This window comes from Cyprinodon tularosa, unplaced genomic scaffold, assembly GCF_016077235.1.
Source record: "Cyprinodon tularosa strain WSP-4 unplaced genomic scaffold, ASM1607723v1 ctg514, whole genome shotgun sequence".
NCBI classification, from domain to species: domain Eukaryota; kingdom Metazoa; phylum Chordata; class Actinopteri; order Cyprinodontiformes; family Cyprinodontidae; genus Cyprinodon; species Cyprinodon tularosa.
Window position 1 is genome coordinate 319,119 of NW_024039246.1, and position 27,559 is coordinate 346,677.

The window sequence follows — 27,559 nt, forward strand, 5'->3', positions numbered from 1 at the left end:
CAAGCGTGTAAGAAGCTGCGCTGGTCAAATGACACCATTATGAAAAATGTTGCTTCTTATGGGGTTAAAAAAATAACTAAGGAGCATCTCATACAGGGTTCCTGCAGGTCCTTAAAAAGTCTTAAAAGGCATTGAATTCTTCAAAATAAAACTAAGGCCTTAATTGGTATTAAAATGTCTTAAATCAGTCTTTCGTAGGTCTTAATTTTTAAAACATCATAAATAGGATTATTATTATTACGATTTATTTTTGTAATCTAAATAAAACATTAAAATTGACTTTTTTTTTTTTATGTTCTCGCCATTATTGGTTCCGGAACCAATAAAAGCGTTGTTGCGGCCGGGACATTTGGGAGATGCACCATTAACTTTTTGTCTGCAAAATATAAGCAGGTGTATATGTAACGAAAATTGGCTCCAGCCGAGGGTTTTCTCCATGGCTAAAACCAGGGAACATCCATGAGGCTCAGTGGATTTTGTGCAAGAAGTCATTGAAGCTCAGAACGATGGGAATTAAGGCAGTGGAGTCGCACATGCGAAGCACGAAACACAAAGCGTCAAAATCGAGTTACCGAGAAACAGCCGGTATTTCTCGGTTTTGTTCCACCCTTGTCTCTGCAAAACAAAGTTTGTGAATTCAGTTAAATAATTGTTAAAATGTATCTGTCATTCGTGTGTTTTTAGCTTTCTTCCTGCTTTTCCAAATTTGAAACATTAGTGCAGTGGTTTATGTTAAAACAAACCTTTGGGTTAAGTTGTCGCAAGCGGGTTTTTCTTGTGTTTCTTGTGAATTTGGTCTTACATTTTTATTTCAAGTGGCATTAAAAAGTCTTGAATTTAACTTGCCTTATGCTGTAGGAACCCTGTCATACCAAAGGTTGTTTAAGTTATATTCTAGACTAAAAATGGATGCTTTCTAAAAAGCCACCAAATCAGGCAACAAAGCCAGTAAATCTGACATTTCATGTTTGCATAAAGGAGAAAATTATGTTGTTGATTTGTGATTTAGATGGATTAGAAAGTGCAACCATTTAAAGAGTCAATCCCCTAACATATCCTGAAGTTAATAATTATTTATGACGAGTAAAAAGTCATGTGATGTGTTAGTACAACCGCCTGCCAGTAACCTATTATTGCTGGCTGCTCCGATGTGGCGCTGTGGTTTCAAATCAATCCATGCATCAAGCTGATTTACCTCCTAATGATTGCTTAAGTGGCAGCAGAAAATAGACCAGGAGCTCAATGTCATGGATTACCTATGAGGTTCTGTTCAGGCTCTTAAGGGTGCTATTGCATTGAAATAAGTTTGATTGTGCCTGGAACTGGGTTCTTCATGTCGAGCTTTTTAAAAATAGCAGACGCTCCAGAGAAACGGTGATCTTTTTAGACCTAACAGGGAGATTTTGTCTGCAATGATACAACTCTATCTGTGCTTTTATTAATTCAAATCTTTTCACCATAATTGAGATGTTTTTGCTGTTTTTTTTCCCGTTCTCCTTCAAAAAAGGAAAAACTCCTTATTGATCTCTACTATGTTTAAATACCTCTACTGCGTATTTAAAAATAGAGCGGAAGCAAAACTGAGTATGTTTGTGCTTTATTTATGTATTTATTACAAAGTATTAATCAAACCTGGGAGCTGGCCGTGAGACAGACAAATCGCTGATGACACAGAGCGCCGTGATCACTCCTCTGAAACAGTTTATTGATGCATAAGTTAACTCAAAATTCAGAAATCTGCCAGCAGAATATGTCCGCTTTTATTATCCTAGTGCCTGCAGTTTGGATTATTTAGATGAAAAACACCTACCAGCTGCCGCGGTGAACCGCAAGGAAGCGACCCGGCCAGAGGCTGCTGTTGAATGGGATTCCTACTGACAGCGCACCGCTGGTATGTGAGGGTCTGAGCGGCTCCTACAGAACTTTTATTAGAAGGCAGGATGGTAATCTGGATGAACTGACTGCAATGATTACGTTTTCAGTTGGACTTTCTCACTTAAAAACATATTAAAACTACTTTATTCCCATTGATCACAGCAAATATAGCTGCAAGGCAAAGAAAGGATAGAGTAGTAACAACACACATAGGGCGCTCCGCACATTTTGAGGGGAAAAAAAGACGTTTATATGCGCCTTATAGTCGTGAAAATACGGTAATTCATTATCCTCGAGATGTGATAAATAGGCCAGACACAACACCAGAAACCTTCCTTATTATGACACCTGCACCACCGTGCTTCAATATAATGTGGCTTAAATTCATGGAGTGGAGTGTCACCCCGACCCAAACGATCAACCTTCCTTCTTCAGTCTATAAAATCTGCTACATTTCTCTTTAAGTCAGATTAAAGACACGAAGGCAGAACATCTGCTGCCTTGGTCCTTATTTTAAGGCACCTCTTTGAAAGAATGAAGGACCTCACTGATTATACTATGCCATTATTAAACAGACTCTTTCAATTAATGACTGTTACAGAGAATGTTTTTCTATGATTCTATTGCACCTTTTAGTAACTGTACTACTAAGGATTATAATTTCTACTGAAACGATCAGTAATCTGCCTGAGGATGTTGGATTTAACGTATTTTGAGCACAGCTGTGACTCTTTGCATATTACTCTATAGCATGGTGCTTTATGCAGACTGAGTGAAGTTTACAGAATAAGTTTCATCTTTGTTCTGAACCCTGTGCTTGGTTTATGTGCCAGGTGTGGTGGAAACCCAGGCCTTTGTTTGCAGTTGCAGTCTGTGACTATAAGAGATCACATTACCCTACATTATTCAGCTCCAGCTGCAGTCAGCCTCTTTGTTTCTACTCTTCTTCTGTAAATCGTCAGCTTTATGTGAGCAAAGCTTACCAGTAAAGTCGTGCTGGGAAAGGACAGAATAATGTTAGTATGAATGAAAAAGCCCTTTTATAGTTTTGTATAGGATTTGACTGAGCACTCATTTTCAGAGCCTTGCGTGGAAACTAGGCAGCACTGATAGGTAAACATTTTTTTTCCCCTTTTTTTTTAATCAAGGTCTTTTTATTGGACAAAAATTGTATATAAAATTTACAACAGTATCGATTAAAATAAAAATGTAACAGAACCCAACCAGAGAAGGGGTCAAATAATAATAATTGAAGCAATAATACAAGAAACAAAGCGCAAACATTAATAATCCAAAGCACAAAGGCCACTATTTGTCTCAATAGCCACTAATAAATGAAGGTCGTTGAATGGTCTAGTCAAAGTGAACTGAAATTTGGTAAAATGGATCAAAACATGCTTTTTATTTTAATGTTTGCTAAAACATAAATAATGGAGTTGGGACTGGAGGCCATGTTTTGGTTTTCATTGTTGCCCAACCAATGCTGCCGTTTTAGCTTAAACTTAGGGTAAGTACCTCTGCTTTAAAAAGATATTCTGAGCTAGAGTTTTAAATAAAACCACTCAAAAGACTGAATGGGATGCAGATCAAAGCTGACCTGGGATTTCTGCAGGAGATGCAGCCAGGATTAGGTCCTAATCTTCATCCTGCGCTTCCACAGGTTTTTAACAACAGTTCAAGGCTCAGCAGATGGTCAAGCAGTCACTTTTATGCTCATGTCAGCCTTTTTAAGTTGTGGCTGCACACGGCTCTCATGTTGTTACGCAGTCTGTTTTGCACACAGACTCATTTGTGTGGCGAACATTTGAATGATTCTCTGAGCAGATAGAAGCCATCTGATCCTAGGAACCACAAATAAGCCCATTGTAACCATTGGCTGTAAGCAAATTAAAGGCGCTAATATCTGTGGAGAAGTGTTCTCCGCTTGTAGCCATTCTGAGATTTTAATGCTACTTGTCATTGATATTTTATGAGTCTATTTTTAATTAGACAGATTAGCTGCGCTACTTTATAAAAAAGTATGTATGCCCTTAAAATCAGTTTTCTTTTTTTCATTCCGCAATATTTTAGGTCATCCAAAAAAATGTGTATAACAAACCAAGATAACCCAACACAAGCTGAAAAGGCTGTTTTTTGTTTTGTCTTTAAATGATTTAAAAGATAAAGGGCCGGGGAATATTCTCCGTCATCCAGATCATAGTCCAGAAAAGGTCCACTGGACTTTGTTTCCAAGTCTGAAGACGTTTCGCTTCCCATCCAGGAAGCTTTTTCAATTCGAAATAGCAGAAATACTGGGGAACAGAAGACGTCCCCTATTCAGCCAGGCAACAAGTCCCTTTAATGCCCCCCCTTTCAGAGACATGGATAGGTATTGGGCATTGCAGGCTAAAAAAGTAAGCCAAACGACCCCCATTCCAAAGGAATGGACCCGTTTCATTTTGCATGTTTTTCAAAACAAAAACAAGGCTTTGTTGGGCTACTGTATAAAGCCTCGAACTCAACGCTATTTCTGACATTTTGAATTGAAAAAGCTTCCAGGATGGGAAGCGGAATGTCTTCAAACTTGGAAACAAAGTCCAGTGGATTGTTTTTTAACTTTTTTGTAATATATTAGGGGAAAAAAGCTAAAAGGCAGACCCTAAATTTATGGGGAACTAAATGCCCCCTAAACCTAACCAATCTTATTCTCCCTTGATGTAAACGGGATAGTGTTCATCCCTATGGAGGAATTTAGGGCAGCTTTTATTTATTTATTTTTCAACATCGGAGGGTTTTCCAGTTTTTTTTCCAGTCGCCTGTTTTTAAGATCAAATGAAAATGTCTTTGTTAGACTTGAGATTTTTTTTCCCCTGCCTACATTCAGAGGTTTTGCCCTGAACCAAAGTGATCGATACCTGATGGTTGGCCACAGAGTAGAATGAATGGCTGGCCATCCAGTTCAAGCAGGCCCAGATTATCATGCTGCCTCTGCCATGTTTGACTGTGGGGATGGTTTTCTGTTTGTAAAAGCCATTTTAGTTTTACACCGGTTGGTGTTAAAGTGAGACAGGCCTTCATCTTTCAGCAGCAGTCAGCAGTGATACTAGCTTTGGAATTTAAAGGGATGCCTTTTTTGCCCAATGACCTCTGACCTTAACTGACACAATAAGGAGTTCCTACTCAAGTTTTCCATTGTTTGATGTCTTTTTACATTAATGGATTATTCTCTGGAGCCCAAAAGCCTCTGTAACCCTTCTCGGACTAATAGATGTCGGCTAATTTGTTTCTCATCCTGTTTGTTTATTTATTTATTTAAATGGAGGCAGAAAGATTTGCTTAGGTACAGGTTCTGCTTAAGTTGTTTCTTTGTAGCAGGTGTACCTGTAATCAGGTCTGGGTAGGCTTCCTGACATGAAACTAAATATGGTCATTAATTGCCCTTATTTTTAGGGATGACTGAAAACTGAAAAACCAATAGAAATTATGTCAATTTCCCTTTTCCGTGTCACGTTCTCATATTTAGAATGGTGTCAGGGACATTTGGGTTTATATGGGATTTTGTGCCGCTGACCTGCAGTCAGTTGCGGAACAGGGGGGCTTTGGGGGCTTAAAGCCTGGAATGTTTGAAAAGCCCTGAATCTATTTTGGTGACTGATTGTTGAAAACACTAATAAATAAATAAAAAAAAGGGGGGCACACGCTGTAACCATCCTTTAAAATGGTTTCTGCTTTTAAATGCTTTTAAAAAATGATTTGCGTGTTTGCTCAGGTCATGGTAAATGGTAAATGGCATGTACTTATATAGCGCCTTTATTCAAGTTAGGAGACTTGACCAAAGCGCTTTACACTACATTCATTCACCCATTCACACACACACTCACACACTGATGGTGGCAAGCTACATTGTAGCCACAGCTGCCCTGGGGCTCACTGACAGAAGCGGTCATGTTAGCGGATACATTAAAATGTGCGCTGGCAGACCTTTTCTCACCGTCGTTAAGGTTGGCTGGTAGATCTGTAGGCGTTTTGTAAACTTTTCCTCATTGGTCCCAAATATTTTTCGTGGCAGATGGCAAAGCTGGAGCAGCTCATGGTTTATTGATCATCAGCTCACTATACCAGTTCGTCTACCAGAGACAGCTTGTTTGTCGTTTTCAGTCCCTTCATCCATCCAGCCTCACTCACCTGTTCTGAGTGACATCACTCAGCACGGCGCTGCTAGTCAATATTTGAACACCTTATTCATTACTTGTGCTCAGGACACCACCCCCACACCCCGCTCCACCTGGCTTTCATTGGCTGTATTGTTGTAGTTCTTGTAAAATTTAATAGGATTAAACTCCCTTTTTTTTAGGGTTTTATTGCATACAGCTAAAGCAGTTAATTCAGTCTGTAATTGAATATATATAGGAGTATGGATATAATTTCCTCTTTTTAGATTTTTTGGCAAATGTAAAGCTTCTACCATAAAGACGAGAATAACAGATCTAAAACGGGGATTCTGGTATTAATTGTCATTTTGAGCAAATATTCCAGAAAAAATGCAACCTGCAAAAATGTTTTCTTATCTAAAATATTTATTCGGCCCAAAGCTGACGGCTGAATAATTTGTCTCTGAATATTGGCCCACATTAATAGGGAGGTTTAATTTGAAAAACTAATCTAACAAAAAAAAAAAAAGTAGAATAGATGGATCAAACCAAAATGTTTCAACCTATGACTATCACAGTATGAAAAGTATTCAAACTTCTTTATAGATTAATGAAGCCATGGCGAAAATTCAACTGAATAAACTGGACCATTTACCCTCCATCTATGAAGCAGTTAATTAACATTCAATTAAACCTGTTCATGATGCTGTCAGCATGCAAGACTTCAATCAGCAACTCAACCTGCCACCAACAACCATCTGAGTTGGGTCGTATGTTGGACTTCTTATGTTGGAATTCTTATGAACCCGATTGAACCTTCCTCCATCCTCTCAATCTCCGCCTGGCTCCTTCTCCATGCGGCTGATTACGTCTATTGAAGTAATGCCCTGGACTCGTGCTGCTTTAAAAAGGCATCTGCAGCCGGTCTAGCAGAAGACCACCATGTTGAGTCAGACAGGTTTTTCTCCCCACTGTCGCTCTATGCTTGCCCACAATTGAGGTTCATATGAACTTGCGCCTTGTTCAGGCCTGGGGGGGTTCGTCCCTACTTTCATTCAACAGCTAATGCATGTAATCAAAGTAAAATTCATTGTTAATGTACCCCTCTAACCCCTACATTAACAATTAATCTAGGGGTGCATGATATTGGGATTTTGGCCGATATCCGATATGCCGATATTTTAAAACTCATGTAGCCGATAACCGATATCGATACCGATGTTAAAGCTGGACAAAAATAAGTAGTCATTGAAAATAGCAGTTTTGTTATCCATTTCTGACACAAAATAATATACTCAAATATATTTTCATATGCTGATATCAAATAGATTTTTAAAAACATGGTATCGATCTATTTTACTTTCAAAATCTCGTGAAATTTCATTGTTCTGTTACAAACTCTTGTGATAATTTGCAAATTCTTGTGAGATTTTGTTAGTGAAATAGATCGATACCGCGTCAATATATCAACATATAAAAATATGGCAAGATTTTGTGAATTTTCGGGGGATTTCGTAGCATAACGATGACGTATAGCAATATTTCATTAGTAAAAGAGATTGATATGGTGTTTTTAAATGGCAATATATCAGTATATAAAGATATTGGGATATTTTAATGTAAAAAAGAAGTTTTTGAGGAAGAAGAAGAAGTAGTATTTTTTTTTTTTTTTTTTTTTTAGACTTTAGAAACTCAGAAGCTGATCAAATATCTGGTTAAATATCGGTGGGGTGGCCGATGTCCGATATTCAGTTTTAAGGCCGATACAGGCCGATACCGATAGGGGGCCGATTATATCGTGCATCCCTAAATTAATCCATTAACAATTAAGGCCAAAATCTTAGAAATATTGTTTGAATAAAACTCCTCTAAATGCCTTCCTTGTTTTTGTGAGTTTTTCAGATTGAAACAGAGCAACACTGCTGTTGTGACCTGATTTATAGCCAGACATCACCTACTGGGGGCGTTCCTCAGGGATCTTAGCCAAATCCTTCCTTTTCATTAATGTGTTACGGTCACCTGGGGTTTTCAAATCGGGGGACTATGACGGTCGCGTTTTTGCCCAGGATTCTTTTACACTGAGCCTTTTCAGACTTCGCTCGGATTGCTTGGTTGTGATTACTGTTTCACAGTTGGTGGATTCCTGAGAGAAAGCAGAGAGAGGGAGAAGATAAAGTCAGAATGCTAGCATAGCCAGGATTATCTGGCGTTTAGATTCTGTTTTTCCTTCATAATCTCCACTAATAACTTGCCAATTATGATTACTAAGGTTCCTTTTATTATAACATTTTATTTAACAAGGACATTTTTGTGTTTGTATTTTAAACTCTACTACGTTTAATGGCATACCTTTTGTATATATATTTGTTCACCTATTGTTTCTCATTTTTTTCTCCATCTAATATTTAATGTCCTTTATATTTCATTTATTTTGAAGTCATATTGTAAATGTCCTTGTATATTTAAAGGTTTTTTGAAAGAAATTACCTATTTCATGTACTTCTGATGCTGATTTTACTCCTGCAGCAGCATTTATATCAGTGGCCCCTGTGCCACTCGGTAGTCACATGATGTTCTGTCCAGTAATATATATCAGTTAGACTTAGATCTCTGCTTTGGCTCATTTTCCTGTATGAAGGTCCAGCAGCGTTTTGGATTTAGCCTTCTCACCCACAGCAGGACTTCTTGATATCCGAATAAATCCATCTTGGCCTCCACAGACGGCAGGTTTCAGTGTCTGCCTGCTGGCAGCGGTTGTTAATTCCCTCTTCCTGCCACTAGGTGACGTAACAATCATTTCTTTCATGTTTGTCAGCCGTTTCCAGCTGAATATGAAGAAAAGCTCAGACCCTTTATTTTCACATTTTTATCCTTTTACTTATCTCTGTAAGAAAATGGCTTCTCCTCTGAACCTTCTTGGCAATTCTGTGACTTTTTCTAACATGAATGAAACAGCTCAGGCTTAGCACACCTATGCATCTGCTGAGTCCTTAGTGTGTCTTGGACCGCACCTTGTTTATAGATGTTTGCTCAAGGTTTCTGTTCAGGTTTTGGTTTTTAATTCGGACAAAATCCTTTTCATTATCAAACTGTGTTGATTTGATTTTAATTCAAACACCTGAAGCAGTTAGAAGGTCGGCAGTAAGCTGTGTGTCTCACCTGACAGCAGGGTGTTTGATCCTGTGTGAGATGAAGGTTTTATTAACCTTTAACTGGTTTCTGCCAGGAAATATAGACGATTGAAGTTTGTTTTTCTTCCTTTTTTCCATTACAGGTAAGGATATTTTAGGACTAAATTGAGCAAAGCTATACTTGTTAATCATAGCTAAATAAAAACTTGAACTTTTAACTTGAATCTAACCTTAAGCAATGTTAAATAAAGATCAAACTTTTATAGCTTTACTAGTTTTGTGGATTACACACAATTCTGGACTGGTTTAGACGGAGTAACTGGGCTGGGATGTCATAGGCTCTAATTCTCACACCTGCATCTGTTTGCTCTGTTTCTGTTGCTCAGTTCTTCAGGAAGGACCAGGGGGATTTCTTCATCGGCTGCCTGTTTCTAACCGAGCTCAGCACACCTTTCGTCTCCCTGGGGAAGATTCTCATTCAGGTAAGCATCCAGCCGAGACTAACTGGGTCACTCCTGCACCTGTCCCGTTTACTGTGGACTGGTGGAAATAAACGTTTGATCAACCAATGAGAGCAGGTCTCGCAGGGGGAGTTTCATGTTTTTAGGTTTGTGTTAAAAATCCAGACAAAATGATTAAACTGTTTTGTGTAACTTGTGTATTAAAATAAATGCAGGTATTATTGTACATTTTTTCCTTTTGTCACAAAGTGAAATATTTAATCTACTGATTAAACCTGCTTGCATGAATTAACTCCATTTTGTTGCCCATTTATGACACATTTCTCCCCCCAAAACACATTTTCACTAACAAAGAAAGGATGAAAGAAAATCTGATTTAATAGTTTAAACCGGTATTTAAGAGTTTAAAATACTGGATTTTTTTACGATATAGAAAAGCAACAAAAGTGGAACTTTAGGTCAGTGCAGACATGCATGAGTTATGGTCTCTATCCAAACTCATTTCCTCAGATATTATTAGTTGATTTATTGTATTCTTTCTGTTGGAGGAGTTTCTTTACCACAATGAATTGATTTTAGTGTAAATGGACTTTACAGAGAAAAAAATCCTATCAGTTCTCTTGTGTAAAGCCTGCACTGGTGATCAGCAGGACCTTACATCATCAAAAACCTTAGTATCTCCGTTTCATTCTGGAGATAGTTTGTCGCTGTTTTATCAATAATTAAACTGCCAGCCTCAACAACAAAAACACTCAGTCAGCAGCAGGGTCTCTCTTCCTTTTACCTAAAACCATCGACACCAGTCGTTATTAGGAAGTTGTTCCTCCTCATGCTGATGAACCCAGTCCAGTCAGAGGCTCTGACCCATGTAGCATGTCGCTCTTTAAAACCACTAGAGGGTCGAATTTTAAATCTCTGCTGGTTAAACAGCAGCCCTGTGCCCCTCTTATCTGCATAGCAGATCAACATCAGCAGAACTGAAGGCATCGGCGTCGGCAGACCCTTTGCACAGAGGCATGTGCCCCATTCTGGATCTACGGTGCCTGGGTGGGCCTGGGGCACTGATTTTTTAATTTATTAATTTTCTGTTCTCGCCGCTCCACTGTCACAGCGCAGTTGAGAGAGGAGAATTCTCCAAATGAAGAAAGTCACAATTGATCAACAGCTTCGCAAAAATGAAGCCGAGGCGCTACCGTTTACTGTTAAAAAGATAAACATATAGAAATTATATTTATATTTAGAATTTATTGAAATGTATTATTAAACTAGAAGAAAGATTATTGCTCCTATGATCAGTGGTCTGCAGTGTCTGATTCAGCTTTTTTATTTCCTTTCTGACTGTATAATAACAATATACCTGCCTCTACAATATATTTACCTATGCAGCGGAGTCCCCAGGTTTTTGTTTTACCAATAGGGCTGGGTACAAAAATCGATTTAATTGATTTTGAATCGATTCCTTTACATTTTTGCAAAATCGATGTCTAGAGCAGCAGTCCCCAACCTTTTTTGCACCACGGACCGGCGGGGGGAGGGGGCATACAGCATAAAAATAAAACAACAAACCGGTCCCATCTACTCGTAATCGGAGAAAATGACAGACGCTCCTGATGTCCAGTCTGCTCCGTAGCTTTGTTTTGGTCGCTTCACAAAGATAGGATGTTATAGATAGGATGAGTCTTCAACTGAATTAACCTGTGTCAAGAGGCACAAATGCACCGACTGATGTAATTGGGAGAGAATACCGCAATTTTTTATATTTTTCAAAATGAAACATCACTCAGACTCTGATCGTCGATAAATTTTATATATATATATATATATATATATATATATATATATATATATATATATATATATATATATATATATATATATATATATATATATATATATATATATATATATATATATATATAATATAATATATATATATATATATATATAATATAATATAATATATATATATATATATATATATATAATATATATATATATATATATATATATATATATATATATATATATTATATATAATTATATATAATATATATAATATATATATATATAATATATATATATATAATATATATATATATATATATATATATATAATATATATATATATATAATATATATATATATATAATATATATAATATATATATATATATATATATATAATATATATAATATATATAATATATATAATATATATATATATATATATATATATATATATATATATATATATATATAATATATATATATATAATATATACTTTTTTCTGTGCGGCCCGGTATCAAATGACCCACATTTTCTAGTGACCCGTGTGACGCTCACATTCAAATGAGCAGGAAAGATGCACTCAAGAATACTTTAAGCCAGACAGCTGCAAATATAGCCAATAGGTTGGCTGGAGAGATTAACGAATGGGGGCTGACCAGAAAACACCCTGTAGAGGTTACAGACAACGCTGCACATATGGTTTGTGCATTGAAGATAATGCAGCTCATGAATGTCTGCTGTGTCACGTCTGCTTGCTTCAGTGACGCTTCCCTTTTTCACTTTTCACCGACAAGTTTGCACTTTTGAGACAGTTTTGTTCACATCTCGAGTTTAAACTGTCTGATTTACAAGTTTGCACTTTGTGTTTAATATGACAGGAAAAAACAAAATACATGAGTATTTTGAAACACAGTTGAACCACTTTCATTATTGTAAAAACAGATCGAATCGAAATTAATCGATTTAGAACCGTATGAATCAAAATGGAATCGATTCAGGACTTTGGTGAAAATACCCAGCCCTATTTACCAATTCTGTTAAGGAAATAATCAGAAAACCTTAAAGTGACGCAAACACCTTTTAGATATTAGAATCTTTGGTCTGCAGTTGGACTCCTTCAACAAAAGCTCCAGGATTCACTGCCAGGAATAAAGAGAAAGACAACCAAAAACTTTCGTAGGCAGATTCATGGATTAGTTAAATGTGACAAGAACTGAAAAGTGATGTTCTCCATCAAAACTGGGTATAAAGCTCAGTCTGTAAATGTTCAAAGCTGGTAGGAGACCTGCAGCCGTAATGTGTGAAAATGTGGAGGTGAAGTTTTGTTTCTCTCCATTATAAATATTATGTGAGGCTTTTTTTTTCGTGACACTTATTCATGTATTCAGGAAGATTTCAGTGCCTTTTATTCTGACTGATAAAGAAATTACTTTATAATTGTTTTATAAAGTTTGTAAACAACAGGAAAAAATATGTTAAATAATATTACTGTGTTCATCTTTGAAAAGGAGGGATGGGTGACAAAAATATTATTAAGAAATGATAAAACAAATAATTTAATCTCTCAACCTTAAAATGAAAAGATGAAAGATCCTGAAAATGAATGAATGAATGTTACTAATGAATGTCACTGAAAACTAAAACAAAAACAGAAAGATTGATAGTATTTCTATGATATTTAAAATAGCGTAGGTTTAAGGGATACTGAAGGGTTGTTCATAGAACATTTAAAAATAAGATGGTTACCACCATCAGAGCCCAGGAAGCTGGAGCGGGGCGCTCCCTGTCCAGGACCGACCCGGCGCTGACTCATCACGTTGAAATGGCTGGAGCATAAAAACTTCTGACGAGGTCGAGTTTGGCCAGCAGCTCATTAAGCTTCCAAACGACAAACAGACGTTCGCTAACATCTCTGATGTTCCCAGCATGTTGTCAGGGCTCATTACTTGGATTATTTTCTAGAACAATTCTAGAACAAACTCATGGAGGCATAACCCTCAGAAACAGAGGCTCTCTGATGGCAGAAAACTCCTCTAGAAGAGGAAGGTCAGAGGTCAGGCCTGAGGTAGCGTGTTTTTTTCAGACCCAAACAGACTTGCTTATCAAACATCTGGAATGAAGCGCCTTATTTTTCACTAGTAGTTTAAAGGTCTTTTTAGAAGTATGGAACTAATGGTACTGCTGTTGGTTTGGATTCCTTGCGTTTATGCTGCCATTTTGCCCTCATCATGGTGGTCACCATTAGTGTGAAGTTAATGATTAATCTGATTATAGTTCATAATATTGCAATAAGCATTTAGCTATATATTATATATTATTAATATATCTATAATAAAGATAATACATATATATGTAATATTTAGATGCATGCTTTTAGGTTTGCTCTAAGAGCAGAATCAGTGACTCTGATTTGTTTTCTTAAAGGTATAGAGGAGGATCTTTTATTTCCGGGTGCATCATCAAACTAAGTGGTCCTCCTAACTGTCAATCATTCTGGTGATATGTGTGCGTAAGGCCAGCCTACGTTAGCCTGGGTGCCATTTCGAACTTAGTCCCGCCCACAACGTTTGAGGCCGGGAAGTTCGGTCTGGCATTGCTCAACAGCAGTGATGGGACTAACGGCGTTGAAAGTAACGGCGTTACTAACGCCGTTACCTTGTTTTAGTAACGAGTAATCTAACTAATTACTTTGGCTGTAACTATAACGCAGTTACCATTGCAGACACCCCGTTACTGCGCGTTACTCAGGTCGCACAATGAACCTTTTTTCATGATAGGACTCGTGCGCAGCTGCGTGATGCTGACACCCCACCCACGTCAAAAAACTCTGCAAATAGACTGAATGGTTTAGTGCAACGTTAGTGCAGATTTGTGCAGAAAAAAATATTGCTTGTGCTACTTTTGTTTAAGAGATATTAAAGATTATTTTTTTAGGTCATCCAGAGGTGCGCGCCTTGTCATGAGAGAGGGGAGGATGAGAATGGCTGATGTATAGTGAGATTCCGTCTGTCAGTTGTGTAAGCGGGTGTTTCTGCTGGCGGGTGTTAACATACAGCACACACAGAGAGATGGAGAGTGAGGATGATCCAGCAGCAAAACAGCGTTTTCCACATGGAAATACCGGTGTTACGTCGAGCTGCGTTTCCCCATCAGATACGGTTTCCCCTGCATCTCCGCACAGCGCAGGCGGCACGAGTCACCGCGCAAGCGACAGGAAACGCGCATGCTCGCTAAAGGCGCGCAACAGTCGCCCTGTGCTCGCGCCACAGGAGAACTATGGAGAGCGTGAACGATCAAATGACTAACCTGACAACAGCCAGAAATGATAGCCTATATGGAGAAAGGGAGAAATCTGGATGGATGGATGGATGGATGGATGGATGGATGGATACTCTGCCTTTTCAACCTACTGTATTTTTTATTTTAAACATTATTTGATGGCCTTTGTGGCAGGGATGGAGATCCATATTTTATGTCACACACAGAGTATACAGATAGATAGATAGATAGATAGATAGATAGATAGATAGATAGATAGATAGATAGATAGATGTTGCAGTATCTATAACAACCCAAACACACAGGATTTCAAAATTAGACATTCAATTCAGTTTATTTATATAGCGCCAAATTCACAACACGTCATCTCAAGGCACTTTACAGTTCAACCAGATCATACAGTCAAATTGATACAAAGTTTTCTATCTAAGGAAAACCAGTTGATTGCATCGACTCATTGACTCAAATACAATCCCCCACACTAAGCATGCTTGTAGCGACAGTGGAGAGGAAAAAGTCCCTTTTAACAAGAAGAAACCTCCAGCAGAACCAGGCTCAGTGTGAGCGGCCATCTGCTGAGGCCGGCTGGGGTTCCAGTTATTAATTTCACCAGATCTGAATGCCCTGTTATAAAACTTCACATGGCGTTCCCCCCTGATGTCATTTACATTGAGTTGCAATAAATGCAAAACTCTCTGCAGGTTCTTGTCTTTGTCGTCCGCTCTATTCAGCTGGCTTTGGAAACACACGGCGAGAAGGTGGGGGCCGGGTGGTGAGGGTTACGGGGGCAAGAAACGCAAAAGTAACGCAATAGTTACTTTTACTAGTAACTAGTTACTTTTATTGTGGAGTAACTCAGTTAGTAACTCAGTTACTTTTTGGGAAAAGTAACTAGTAACTATAACTAATTACTTTTTCAAAGTAACGTGCCCAACACTGCTCAATAGTAGCGCGAGTATGCTAGCACAATATCTGACGGGCCAATCAAATTGTCAGGGAGGGCTTTATACGATGATGGACAGATGATCAACAGTAACGTAATCAACCACGTGACCAAAGCGCGCTTGAGTGACAACAACAATGGCTGCCGCCGGAGAGTTGGGCTGTGTAGATTCTGCTATTAGGTCTGTTCTAGAAGATATCGACAGCAAATTAATTTTAAAAGAGGAACAGAGAAACGCGATCAAGGCTCATCTTATTATTCTAGGCGTGCAACTGCACGCTTTGATTTTCGTTGACAACAACTATGCGTGACTTAAAATACGTCACGCACTCTGTTGCTCTTATTGGTTGTAGGTCTATCCAATTGAGTGCAGAGGCATTTTTTTTCCTGGTTCGTTCGAAACACGCCCCATAATCACAGCTCTATGGAGCAGCATCAGACTCATATTCTGACTAGAATTGAGTAGGACTACATCAGGCTAGTCCTACGTGCCCGTCTCCAGTTGGCCATCTTTTTCTGCCCATGTGCACTTTCAGGCGTATATCTGTGGTGAGCTATGGTTTCAGGCGGTCATCGAAGCTCACCTTTCTCCCTGACGTTCTTTGAAAATGGCCGAAGGTCGTGAGAGAAAAAGTGTTTATGAAGTGTATGAGAAGAAAACAAAGGCATCAGAAGAGGCAGATATGTCCCAGAATTATCTCCTCGCAAAGCATTATGGGATTTGTTGTCACAGCGGCTCGCTGTCACCATACACTGTTGCCACACGACAGCGGCGTCTAATAAAAAAGATGCCGCGTGGAGGAGGAGTTACTTGGGGTTCATTAGATACTCTCTGTTGTTGTCACTAGAACAGGCCTATGTTCGTCAAAGGTTAATAAAGCCTGGAACCTCCTGGAACGCACTTCTTGAATCTCAAAGATCACTGTATGTGGACACAGCAAGCTTGTATGAGCTATGAAAACAGCACATTTTAAACAGGGCATGCATGAGGAGAAATTGGCTCACGGATGCTCTTGCACGTGCATTTTTTTTTTTTTTCAAGTGGAGAAGGCGGATCTTTTAAAAAATCCTCCACATTATCTTTACCTTAAACCTGAGTATTAAATGTAGCTTTTTTTCTCTCTCATAGAACAAATTATAAAGGTTAAAAAAAAGCGGTATCAGGTTTTAGATGAGGTAATGGTTCGAAGTCCAACAGAACATTAAAAGATTAAAGCATCATTTATATTATTGCATGAAAAAATGAAGCTACTTCATTAGAATACACCTAACAATGATGTCGAATTATTTAACGAACACAGAAAATTTACCAGAATTAAATGCTGAAAATATTTCAGTTTTTTTTTCCCTTTCTAATTTTTCCTTCCAACTGACCTCTTATGAACACGCTTAAATTCACAGGGCTCCTAAACAGTCTGGAATTGGATTTTAATGTTTCCCAAATCTGATTTATTATTGGAAAATAAAATAAGAAAAAAAATGATTTACTGACTTTTCAGACATTCTTGTCTAAAGATTTTCCTTAGATAAATAATGTTGGGTTTTTCCTTCCTTCCTTCCTTCCTTCCTTCCTTCCTTCCTTCCTTCCTTCCTTCCTTCCTTCCTTCCTTCCTTCCTTCCTTCCTTCCTTCCTTCCTTCCTTCCTTCCTTCCTTCCTTCCTCCCTCCCTTCCTTCCTCCCTCCCTCCCTCCCTCCCTCCCTCCCTCCCTCCCTCCCTGGGATTCTGTCTGCAGCGATGCTGCTGGTGTTGTTCATGCTCCTTTGCCTGATTATTAAACTGATATTTTTCAGCCATATTTTCCGGTTTCATTGTTGGATTCTGTCTCTAACGGCTTCCTTCTTCTCCCCTCCCCCACCCTCTCGTCCACCAGCTCAGCCTCCAGGACTGCTGGCTGCATAAGGCCAACGGCGGCATGGTCCTGGTCACGTTCTTCATGTGCCGCATCGCTCTCTTCCCCTTCATGTACTGGATGTACGGCCGCCACTATGGCATCCCCCTCTACAGCGTCCCCTTCCACCTGCCTCTCTCCGCCAACCTGGGCAACTTGTGCATCCTGGCGCCACAGGTCTACTGGTTCGTGCTGCTCTGCAGAAAGGGCTACCGGCTGTACAGGCGAAGCCGCGGGCCACAGTCTCCTCCTGTGGCCGACGGCTCCAAGGAGGATTGATGTCCAGTTTGCTCTCCCTCGATCAGGCTGCTCACTCAGCTACTAACTCAACCCCATTATCGTGCTGTAGTACACCAGGACTGCCTGCTCTCTTTCCCTCCACTACTCCTGGGCATTTTCCCATACACTCCTCTGTAACAAATCTGTTGCCTAATCGGATCTCTGTTTGATTTTTATTTTTTAACTCTCAAGTGCTGCACTCTTCCACACTTAGAGTCCTGGAGAAAGGTCACATTCACCTGGAAAAGGAGAAAAGCGGAGTGAACGGGACGAGGGGGGAGACTTTATCTTATCTTTCACTCCTGCTGTTTTAACAGCTGCTGCTGATCGGGAAGGTTTGTTACAGCGAGAGGCTGTTACCACAGGTCGTATTTAAATTTATGGTTTTATTACAGTTCGGATGGATGTCACGTGGTTTTGTTTTATCACCAGTGAGCTGTGATCCATGGGCTCTGCCAGCGACATCCGCCACCTCATCTACATTTCACAGCTGCACGGTTACAAATCTGCTTTATTATTCCAATTATACCGATTGGTTATGTTTTTCTTATTTTCAAGAGAGAATATGTTTCTTAAAAGTGTCCGAAGTTTCAAGGGCTTATTTTTATGATCTGATTTCATCATTTAAGTCGCCTTGAGGAAAGCCTTCGGTTGGTTGTGGGGGGAGTTTAAAAGTTTTCATTTACAGCTGTGTTTTTTTTATTGTTTTCCAATGTGAATTAGCATTTTCATGGCATAAACTCAGTTTAGGTTACACTGGAGCGCCCCCTGTGATGCTGGGAGCGGTGGGAGCGGGACACTGGGGAAACGATAATAGCTCAGGTTCTGGTTAAATACTAGTTTCTCACCTGGACAGACTTGAGACGAACTCGTAAAGTGCGGAAACCCACTTTATGGACAGACAGAAGCGTTTCGGCGTGTGGCTTTCGTCGGGGTCATTTAACCCTTTTCGGTAGTTTATTTTCAAACGGCTTTATTTAGATCAGGAAGGAGTGAATATCAAAGCGAACCAGTCACGCTTGCATATAGACAGGCTGACCAATGAGCAGTTGAGGGGGCGGAGTTTGTTGTAATATAGGCTTTTAAGTTCAACCTTGGGCTGTAACGGTGCAGGAGGTTGCAGAGTCGAGTGAGTCCTCTGCTGCCCCCTGCTGTCAGGAGATGCTGCTGCTTTAGGGCAGCTGTCTCCAGCCTTTATTCCAGTTTGTTTGCTTTATTTTTTAAATCTGAGGTTTTAACCATAACCTAGATACCTCAAAGCTTAACTGTTATTTGTTGTTGCTTCTGTTCATACAGTTATTTTGCTGTTAAAGGTTTGCAGGGAGTTCCAGCTTCCGCTGCTGTGTGACTCTGAAGTGAGCCGTTCTCTACTTTCATGACGGTTACAGGAGCCAGAACAAGTCTTAAGATGATAAAATCAACCCATACGAATTAATATAAATGTAGCATTTCTATTTAAAAGCCATGAGACCCATTTCATTACATTATTTCAATGTATTTTGTTGGCACACATTTCTGAAGATGACAATTTCATTTGGTCTGAGAGTTTTCTGCTGGAAATGGCCACTTTATTGGGTACCCCACTTTAACCAGCAGACTGCTGGTTGTTATTAGGTAGATAATTAGTTCCACTGTTACAAATGTGATCATTTACTCCATCTAAAAAAATGCAGCTTATCAAATTCTTCCTTGATAAAACAAAACAAAGACGGCTTGCATTCAGGATCTAAACTCTGCAGAGACCCTAATAGTCTGAATACACCTGAAGTGTTTTGATGTGAAACAGCATCTGGAGCTGCATAATTTCATTATATAAGAGAAAGATTTATTCTAAAGTCTTGCATTTTTTGATTATTTTAATTTTGGTTTTAAAAACCATAGGTCAAGCTGCTCAATCCAAACATTACTGACAATCCGCTGCAGTTGTGTGCATTTAGGGATCTAGATATGAAGATAATTTGTTGAAGCTCAGCAGCAGAACAAGGAAGAGATTTAAGTCTTAACATAAAACCTTGGGGGTTTCATCTATGACCGGTTCATAGAGTGTGAAATAGAAAAGGAAACAATTTACTGAGCAGCAGCTATGTGAAGGAAAATGGCTCCTTGCTATAAGAACGGGTCAGACTGGTTGGAGATAATGGAGGCAGCAGTGGGTCAAACAACCTCTTGTTCCAAACAAGGTCAACTCAGCGTACAACCTTGAAGCAGATGGCTCCAGCAGCAGAAGACCTCACCTGGTAGAACTCCTACCAGCTAAGAACTGGAAACTAACAACCTTGAGCTTCAGCTGACAGAGCTGGAGGTCATGGTTGTGTGAACTAAAGTGTCCCTTAGTCCTTGTTAAATCCATAAACCAAAGGTTTAAAGCGCTTCTGAAGGCAGATGGGGCTCAACGCTTAACTTTTAAGATGTACCTAATAAAGTGGCCAGTTAGTGTATCCCAATTTAACATTTTTGACCTTCTAATGACGTTCGATCGTTACATACATTTAAGGTCTATGTATTCTTGACCACTGATGGCTTTCTGCTGTTATTTAGAGTCAAGGTTAGCATTGGTTGCTAACTTTAGTATAAAGGCTAATTTAAGTTGTCATTGAACAGATCTCTGTTTCCTCTGAAATTCAAAGAAACTTATTTAATCACACAAACTGATGTGAGACGCTAAAACCATGGTGTTTTACTGCAGCGTTAGCTTTAGCATTCCTCTGCTAATTATTTATTGCTGGGATACATCAAGTTTCAGGTGTTCGCTAAGTTGTTGCTATGGAGGGTAATTAAACTTCAGCCACGGAGTAAATTTAAATAAAATACATTCCTTATAGCTGTCAGAGTTAAATCACAAGCATAAGCTTCTTTTCAGAAATGCTGTCACTTAATGCTAGCTATTTTGTTAGCTTGATGCTAACGGTTTAGCAGGTTTAACAATCTTTTTTGTCCCTGCATAAAATAACTATGTGGGTGATTTAACTCCAGTGTATCTGAGTAACATCAAAAATGCTTTAAAGAGACAACTTATATTAATTGCTTCCCAAAAATAAACCTATAAAGAAATTTCTTATCTTTTGCTAACAATTGTCTTAAAACGGTTGCTCCACTTTACAATATGACTACCCTTATAACTTAAGTCCCATTGATAGCTGTTTGCAATTTATAAGGCAGCAAAAAGCAGCTTTAAGGCGCTCACTATTCATTGAGTCAGGACTTCAGTCAAATTATTGACTAATTGGTCATAACTAGGGCTGCAACTAACGATTATTTTAAAAATCGATGAATCGGCCGATTATTTTTTCGATTAATCGATGAATCGGACAAAAAAAAATTTTTATATTAACCTCTTTATTCCAAAATAAACATTTTAGACAGAACAAACAAGCACACAAGTACAGGTTGCTCATTAACTGTACTGGTGCAATATGAAAAATAAATGTTTGTGTAAAAACTATGCAAACTTACATGAGAAATGTAGCTGTACATCCACAAAATATAGGCTACTTTGTTTCATAAAGCGCAAAAAGAGACAGGCATTTTTGTTTTTTAAAGCCCCTAAGGGGTTCAAACAATAGGCCCCCCCATTTGAACAAATTAGTTTTTTTTAGACTAGAAGAGTTCTGCCTTTTAAGACAGGAAAGTATAGCAGTTAAAGTTGCTGCTTGAGAAAATACTGAACCATAGAGATAAAAATAGCCCTGTGATTCAAATTATAAATTGTATTTGGAATAAAAATGAGAGAACTAGGGGTGGTAAAAAAACACATCCTCCAAAGACAGATATTTACATGGGAATGTGGCATATAATTAATTGACATATTACTGATCTTGCTGGATTTTGTTCTGCTTTACTTCCATAAATTGCAGGATCTTCTTTTCTTTATCTTTGCCAGAAGATTTAAACTTTAAAAGCCTTGCCCTCATAATTTGCAAGTTAATTTATTTATAAAGAAAATATAAACGCTGCTTAAGCTAATTCAAATGAAATTAAAAGTAAAATAAGTAGCCAACCTTATCACTGTCTGTAACCTACTAACAAGGTAAGGAAAGCATCAGATGAGCTACCTGAGAAACTAACGTTACGTTTCCCCACTTTAAAACCAAACAAACATGGTTACTCATCCTGCTGATCAGCTCTCTTCACTGCCATTGAAGGCTCCAACGTGTTTTCTTTTCAGGTGCTGCGTCATAACAGTGGTGCTTCCGTGCCATGTTCATTTGTTTTTACAAAACTTGCATGTTACGACTTTTTTCACTTTACAAAGCGCAGGCTATTTTAATTATTGTGATCAATTTGCGCCGTCAATCCCGGCGCGTGTGCGCTTCATTTGCAGTCTGGACGCTGAGGGTAAACTCCTCACTAAAATCCTGCTGCTCTGACTCTGACTGCTGCGCTGAGAGGGATTCCTGTGGGAGAGGGAGAAAGGCGTTGGGATGGGGGAGGCGCCCCACGGCAGGCAAAAGCCGCCAGTGACACCGTAAAAAGTCGCCAGATTTGTCGCTAGTCGCTTTTTTGAAAAATAGTCGCTGGAGGGGTCTGAAAAGTCGCTGAGCTGGCAACACTGCAACTGCGGCGCTGACTCGCTCCGCCATATTTTTTTTTCTTCCCCCGGATGACGGCGGCGGCGGATGACGCATTAATCGCGCGGCACAACTAATCGATGATTAAATTCGTTGCCAACGCTTTTAAAAGTCGATTTTTATCGATTCGTTGTTGCAGCCCTAGTCATAACTGGTTTATAAAGTTTGCCTAATAACCACTTTACTTACTAGTTATACATTTATAATGGTAGCCATGTTGTAACGTGTTGCCGCAGTAACAAATTTCTGGAAATCAGACCTACAAACGGCTCAAAACCTTCATAGTCAGTTGTAGTAAAGGTCATGTTTCATTGTTTTGTTCAGTTATAAATGAAAATATTCTTGTCTTTGGTTGTGATTTGCACATTATAATTAAAAAAGCATCAGTACAGGCTTTAAATAGCTACTTTATTTGTCTAACCTGTATCATAAATACAGGCTTTTGAGTCTTGAAAATGTAAAGATTCCAGACTTTGTGTCCCCCCTCTCTGTTCTCTAAGAAGATAGAATTCTAATTTAAAGGAAAAGCAGTAAAATAAAAAAAATAAAGGGGCTTTTACTTGATTTGCTTGATGGTTTTTTGGAGTTTCGGCAGGAGAAGCTGCAGATAAATGCGCCCATATTGTTTTGTTGGTAACTTTTCCAGATCAGGGTTTTTGCTTTGCAGAGGTTTTCTAAACTAGGTTAGTTTGGATACCAAACATATTTAATTTTTGTGGCTTTTTTTTTTTTAATATTTCTTATTTTTACTATTCTAAGAAAATGAAGATGGCAAACCAGTTTCATGGATATGTGTCTAATGTAGAGCATTTCATTCCAGATTTCCCACATTATATTGTATCTATTTGTTTAAAAAGAAAAAAAAAAGCTGATTGAAGCTAAGATGTCTTAGATATCAGTTTAAAACTAACCCTGTGAAATGGGCCTTGGGGTGTGTCATGAAAATAGTATCAAACCCCACCATATGGCAATATCTTCAGCCTTTCGCGTTGCTCTGTAATGTTCACAGGGTCCAGTAAATGTAGCGTACAGAAGCGTTATACTGAGTCGGTCAGACATGCAGAGCATAGCAACCTGAAGCAAACAGCTGTGGAGCAGACAAGATATTCAGCTCATTATTTAGATTATTTTAACCCCTGGGGAAAGCAGCTCATCCACCACAAAGCTGGCCCCTTTTTTTAGTCTTAAAACCCGCAGGTTAATTCATTTAACAAAAAATCTGTTTTGGATTATTCCTAATAAGGATAGAGCCAATCAGCTTCCTCTATTTTAGGCAGGATTAATTTTCTAAATCAAAACATTAATTTTTGTTTTGTAGATTTTAATAAAAAATGGATTATTAGTCTGAAGCTGGCCCTTTTCACATTTCGCCACCAGGGGTCAGCACTCACACTCTTAATCTTGCTGCAGACTGTACAGCTTTCCTTTAATTTTATTTATTTAATCGTTTGGAGTAAAATGTTACATAAATTGTTGGGACAAGGTTGATGCGTCCCTGTTTTTGTTCCTTAAAGTATAAAAAAATGGAAAAATATTAAGTCCTTTACAAATTTACCAATGAATGGAACACTGATGAATGCTTGTTCTTGATTAGTTGAAGGATTTTTGCTAACAGTTACAGTTAAAAAACAATCTCATAGCTTTAAGTTATGATAGTTATCATTACCAAGCTACAAATGTTCCTCTCTTCCTTATTGTTACCATTACAGTTTGTACACTAATAGTTTAAATTTGAAGCTACAACATTTTGTAAGTGTGTTGTTGGGAGTCCTGTGCAGCAGCTTGGTTTGCTTTTACCTCATGCTGATTCCGCCGGACACTCGTATCCATGTTTTTCAGTTTTCTTGAGCCGTGGGGACAGAAAAAAGAAACTAGCAACAATATAACCCAAGTAAAGAAAAGCTTGACCCTCTATTCCCTCTAAACTGAAGAGGATAATTCAAATAAAAAGGAGGAATATCTTTACCTTCTGCTCAGCATTAGGCTGAAAAAAAATCCCTTTTTACCACAAACACTCTGCATGTGGCTAAATTGAAAAAATATATATATATATCAGAATAATAATTATTACTGGGACTGAATTTGATCTGCTGACAGTGAACCAAACTTGGTCTCCGGTGCCTTGTAATAAATCTATTTGTCATATATCTACAAAACTGAGTTTAAAGAGCTAAGTTGGCAGGTGGTGTTTACAGGTTGTGGCTGTGTTTATTATGATTTTTATTTTCATTGAAAGCATTTTGATGTTCACAAAAAAAAGGCTCATTAAACAGAAAGGTTTAGTTTTATTTCAAAGTTCTTGAATCTTCATTTATCAAGAGATTTATAGCGGATTTATGATTTGATGAGGTGAAAATCTGTTTTTTTTTAACTTTTCAGACATAATTTAGTTTCTTTTTTACTTTAAGATAAAAAATGTTTATTTTATTCAGGTTTAGCTTGTTTGCTGTGACTGTTTCGTTAGTCCAGAGGTGTCCAAGCTGTGTCCAGCGGCCCACAGAATAGATTTTTTTTAGGTCTGCAACTGCAGTCCAGGAACAATGCACATTTTGTAGGGATTTTTAAAGTGAGATTTTATCTGGAGGTACAACAAAAAAACTTACTTAACCCCAACCACACGTTTAGCTTTTAATTGTATTTCAGAGCAATTGGGACCTTAAATATCCCGTGGGTTAAAAACAAAACCAGATCTGAATTCTGCCTTTTAAGTGACTCCAATCCTGTTTTTGTTGCCAATTAAGGAAAAGAGGCAACACTCGTCCCCATGGGCGTCCAACTTTTAGTAAAAGTAAAACCCTTGGGATTCAAATTTAGCTACTTTGTTGATTTCATTAAAATGTGAAGCTATCTAAATAAAACGGGCCTCTGAGTAGTTTCAGCTTGCCTGTGATTTTATCCGCCTTGGCGAACAGTTTGGACACCTCCATCTTAGTGAACGTGTTTGTTTTTGACGTTTGGAGTTCAGGCGTGACTCTTTCCATATCACTATCTGTCCCCGGGCGCAGCACCTTCACAACCTCCAACACTTCCTGCCCCACTTATTTTTGATAACACTCTAATTTTTCATACATATATAAAATATATCTCAGATTTAATGCATCTGTCCTTTCTTTGTAGAGTGACTTTTTTGAGGAAACATTTTCCTATCTGAAATGTGACTAAACTGTTTTATGAAATGAGGAGTTGTGTACTGTAGCTTGTGAAATCAGAGCACCCCTTTAAATCCAATAAATTTCATTTGATAGACTGTTTTGCTGTTTGATTCCTCTGTCCACCCATTCTAGTTTATAAAAGGTTATATGATTCATGTTCTATTAGATTCAGTGTTTTACATGTGAAATAGCTTCATATTCAGCCTCCTTTTTAAGTTAAAGAAAGTTTTGTTCAGATGAGCACTTTGGAACGTCAGCTACAAAAAGCCCAGTTACCCTCAGCCATTCTTCAAAGAAGGAAAAAATCCAACTAAGGCACAAGAGTTTATCCGGACAAGAAGATGTGGTCTCACCTAAACTCGCTGACAGAAATAGTTAAAAGGTTTGAAATCGGCTGCAACTGTGAGGAAAAAAAGTAGGAGTAGGGTTCAGGATTGTCTTTTTATTTTCTCTCAATGTGGAGGAAGATGTAGCGGTGGAATAAAATCTGATCTTGGTCTTCTCCATAACAGAAAACCTACCTGCTAAGTTTTTTTTTTTTTTTTTTTTTTTTTGTTAAATGTCATGTCCTACCATCAAAACAAGTATGAACGTGAAGTTTAATCAAAACTTTTGGGAAGCTCTGGATTAAGACAAAGGAGGAATCTGTGGGAAAGCATCTTATGACTATAGATATGCACGGCAGAGGTTCTGTGATTCTCTGGGTCTTCATGCAGAAAGTTGATCCCTCGACACCTAAATCCTGTTTAAAAAAGTTCCCAGTGCTTCACTTTAGGTTTTTCAACATAGAAATATTAATTAGATTGATATTATTAATTGGTCAGATATAAGCAAATAAGGTAGGTGTTGGATTAATTGTACAAGTTATTCTACTTTAATCATATTATACTTATACATTCATATTTACACATTTGCATATTCCTGTATACTTGTATTACACAAAGTGTTGAAATGTTTCACTTGCTGTCTTTCTAATGCTTGTTATTAGTGTGTGCAGGAAGCAAGGTCAGGAGAATGGAGGATTGCACGTACTGGCACCGGATGAGGAGTGAAGCACTCCTTATCTCATGATATTGTATGATGTGATGCAGAACTTCTGGTACCGACTGGGTTTCAACCCCTCCCTTTAGCAGTCGGAACCAACATTGTAGCCAGGGCGTTTCCTTTAATAAAGGCTTGTGAGGGCAGAGCTGTTTCAGAGTGGTTTGGAGAATTGTAACTGAACAGTCTCTGATCACTCTCCTTGCAAGTAAATCATACTAAAATTCTCTGTGTCTTTCTTTGTACAGGTTACTGCATAAAATGTTTGGTGTTTAAACCTAACAGTAGGACACAAGTAGCAGGAAAAACAAGGTCGGATGGAAGGACACAGGGTCTAAAGAAGTGAAAAGATGTAGGACATGAGCAAGGATCCAAGGAATCAAGGCAAAAATAAATATGATCAGAGGTAGGATTCCAGCCAAAAAAGCAAAATGGAGGACTTATGGAAGGGTGGTGAGATGAAAAGAGTTTGGAAATGCAGTAAAACGCACAAAAATCAGGAGGAAAGACATAAAATCAAATGCAAAAATGAGAGACTGTCTGTGGGAACCTGGAGGAGAGGAAGGGCTTCACTAGAAAGATGCTTGGAAAGATACAAAGTTGGGTAGCTGGAAGTAAACGGGGAAGGAGGAGAGACAAATTAAGAGGATAGGAAACAACATTTAGTTTCTTTCTCCAGATTTATCCAAACATGTTTTCCAGACTTAGAAAATGTAGAGAAATCAAAATCTACCCCTCAAAAGTACCCCTCAAATAATTTCTATGGCCTTATCCTGACCCTTAGCCCAACCTAAATTCAGTCAACTGTCCATAAAAATACCTGTAAGTCCCCACAGTGTAGAATATTCCTGGGAATTTGGTTTCACGTTTTCCTCACAATATGACTACATGGCCACACACACACACCACTGACACCCACAGTTCAAATGGCAGCTGAAGGGGACGCAAACACCTACATAATCCTGGCCCCTCCTTCCCGTTTTATCTCTTCCCGCCCCCTTTATGTCCCAAAATACAGACGTG

General features: G+C 38.4%; 1 protein-coding gene across 1 annotated transcript in view; it reads left to right on the forward strand.

Moving 5' to 3' along the window:
- The window catches only part of tlcd3a (TLC domain containing 3A), a 46,790-nt gene extending 27,919 nt beyond the window's left edge, over positions 1-18,871 (forward strand). The window contains exons 4-5 of the mRNA XM_038303616.1: positions 9,523-9,618; positions 17,479-18,871. Coding sequence (XP_038159544.1) covers positions 9,523-9,618; positions 17,479-17,775 — 393 coding nt within the window. The 3' untranslated portion in view covers positions 17,776-18,871. The remainder of the gene's footprint in view (positions 1-9,522; positions 9,619-17,478) is intronic.
- Positions 18,872-27,559: the final 8,688 nt, after the last annotated feature.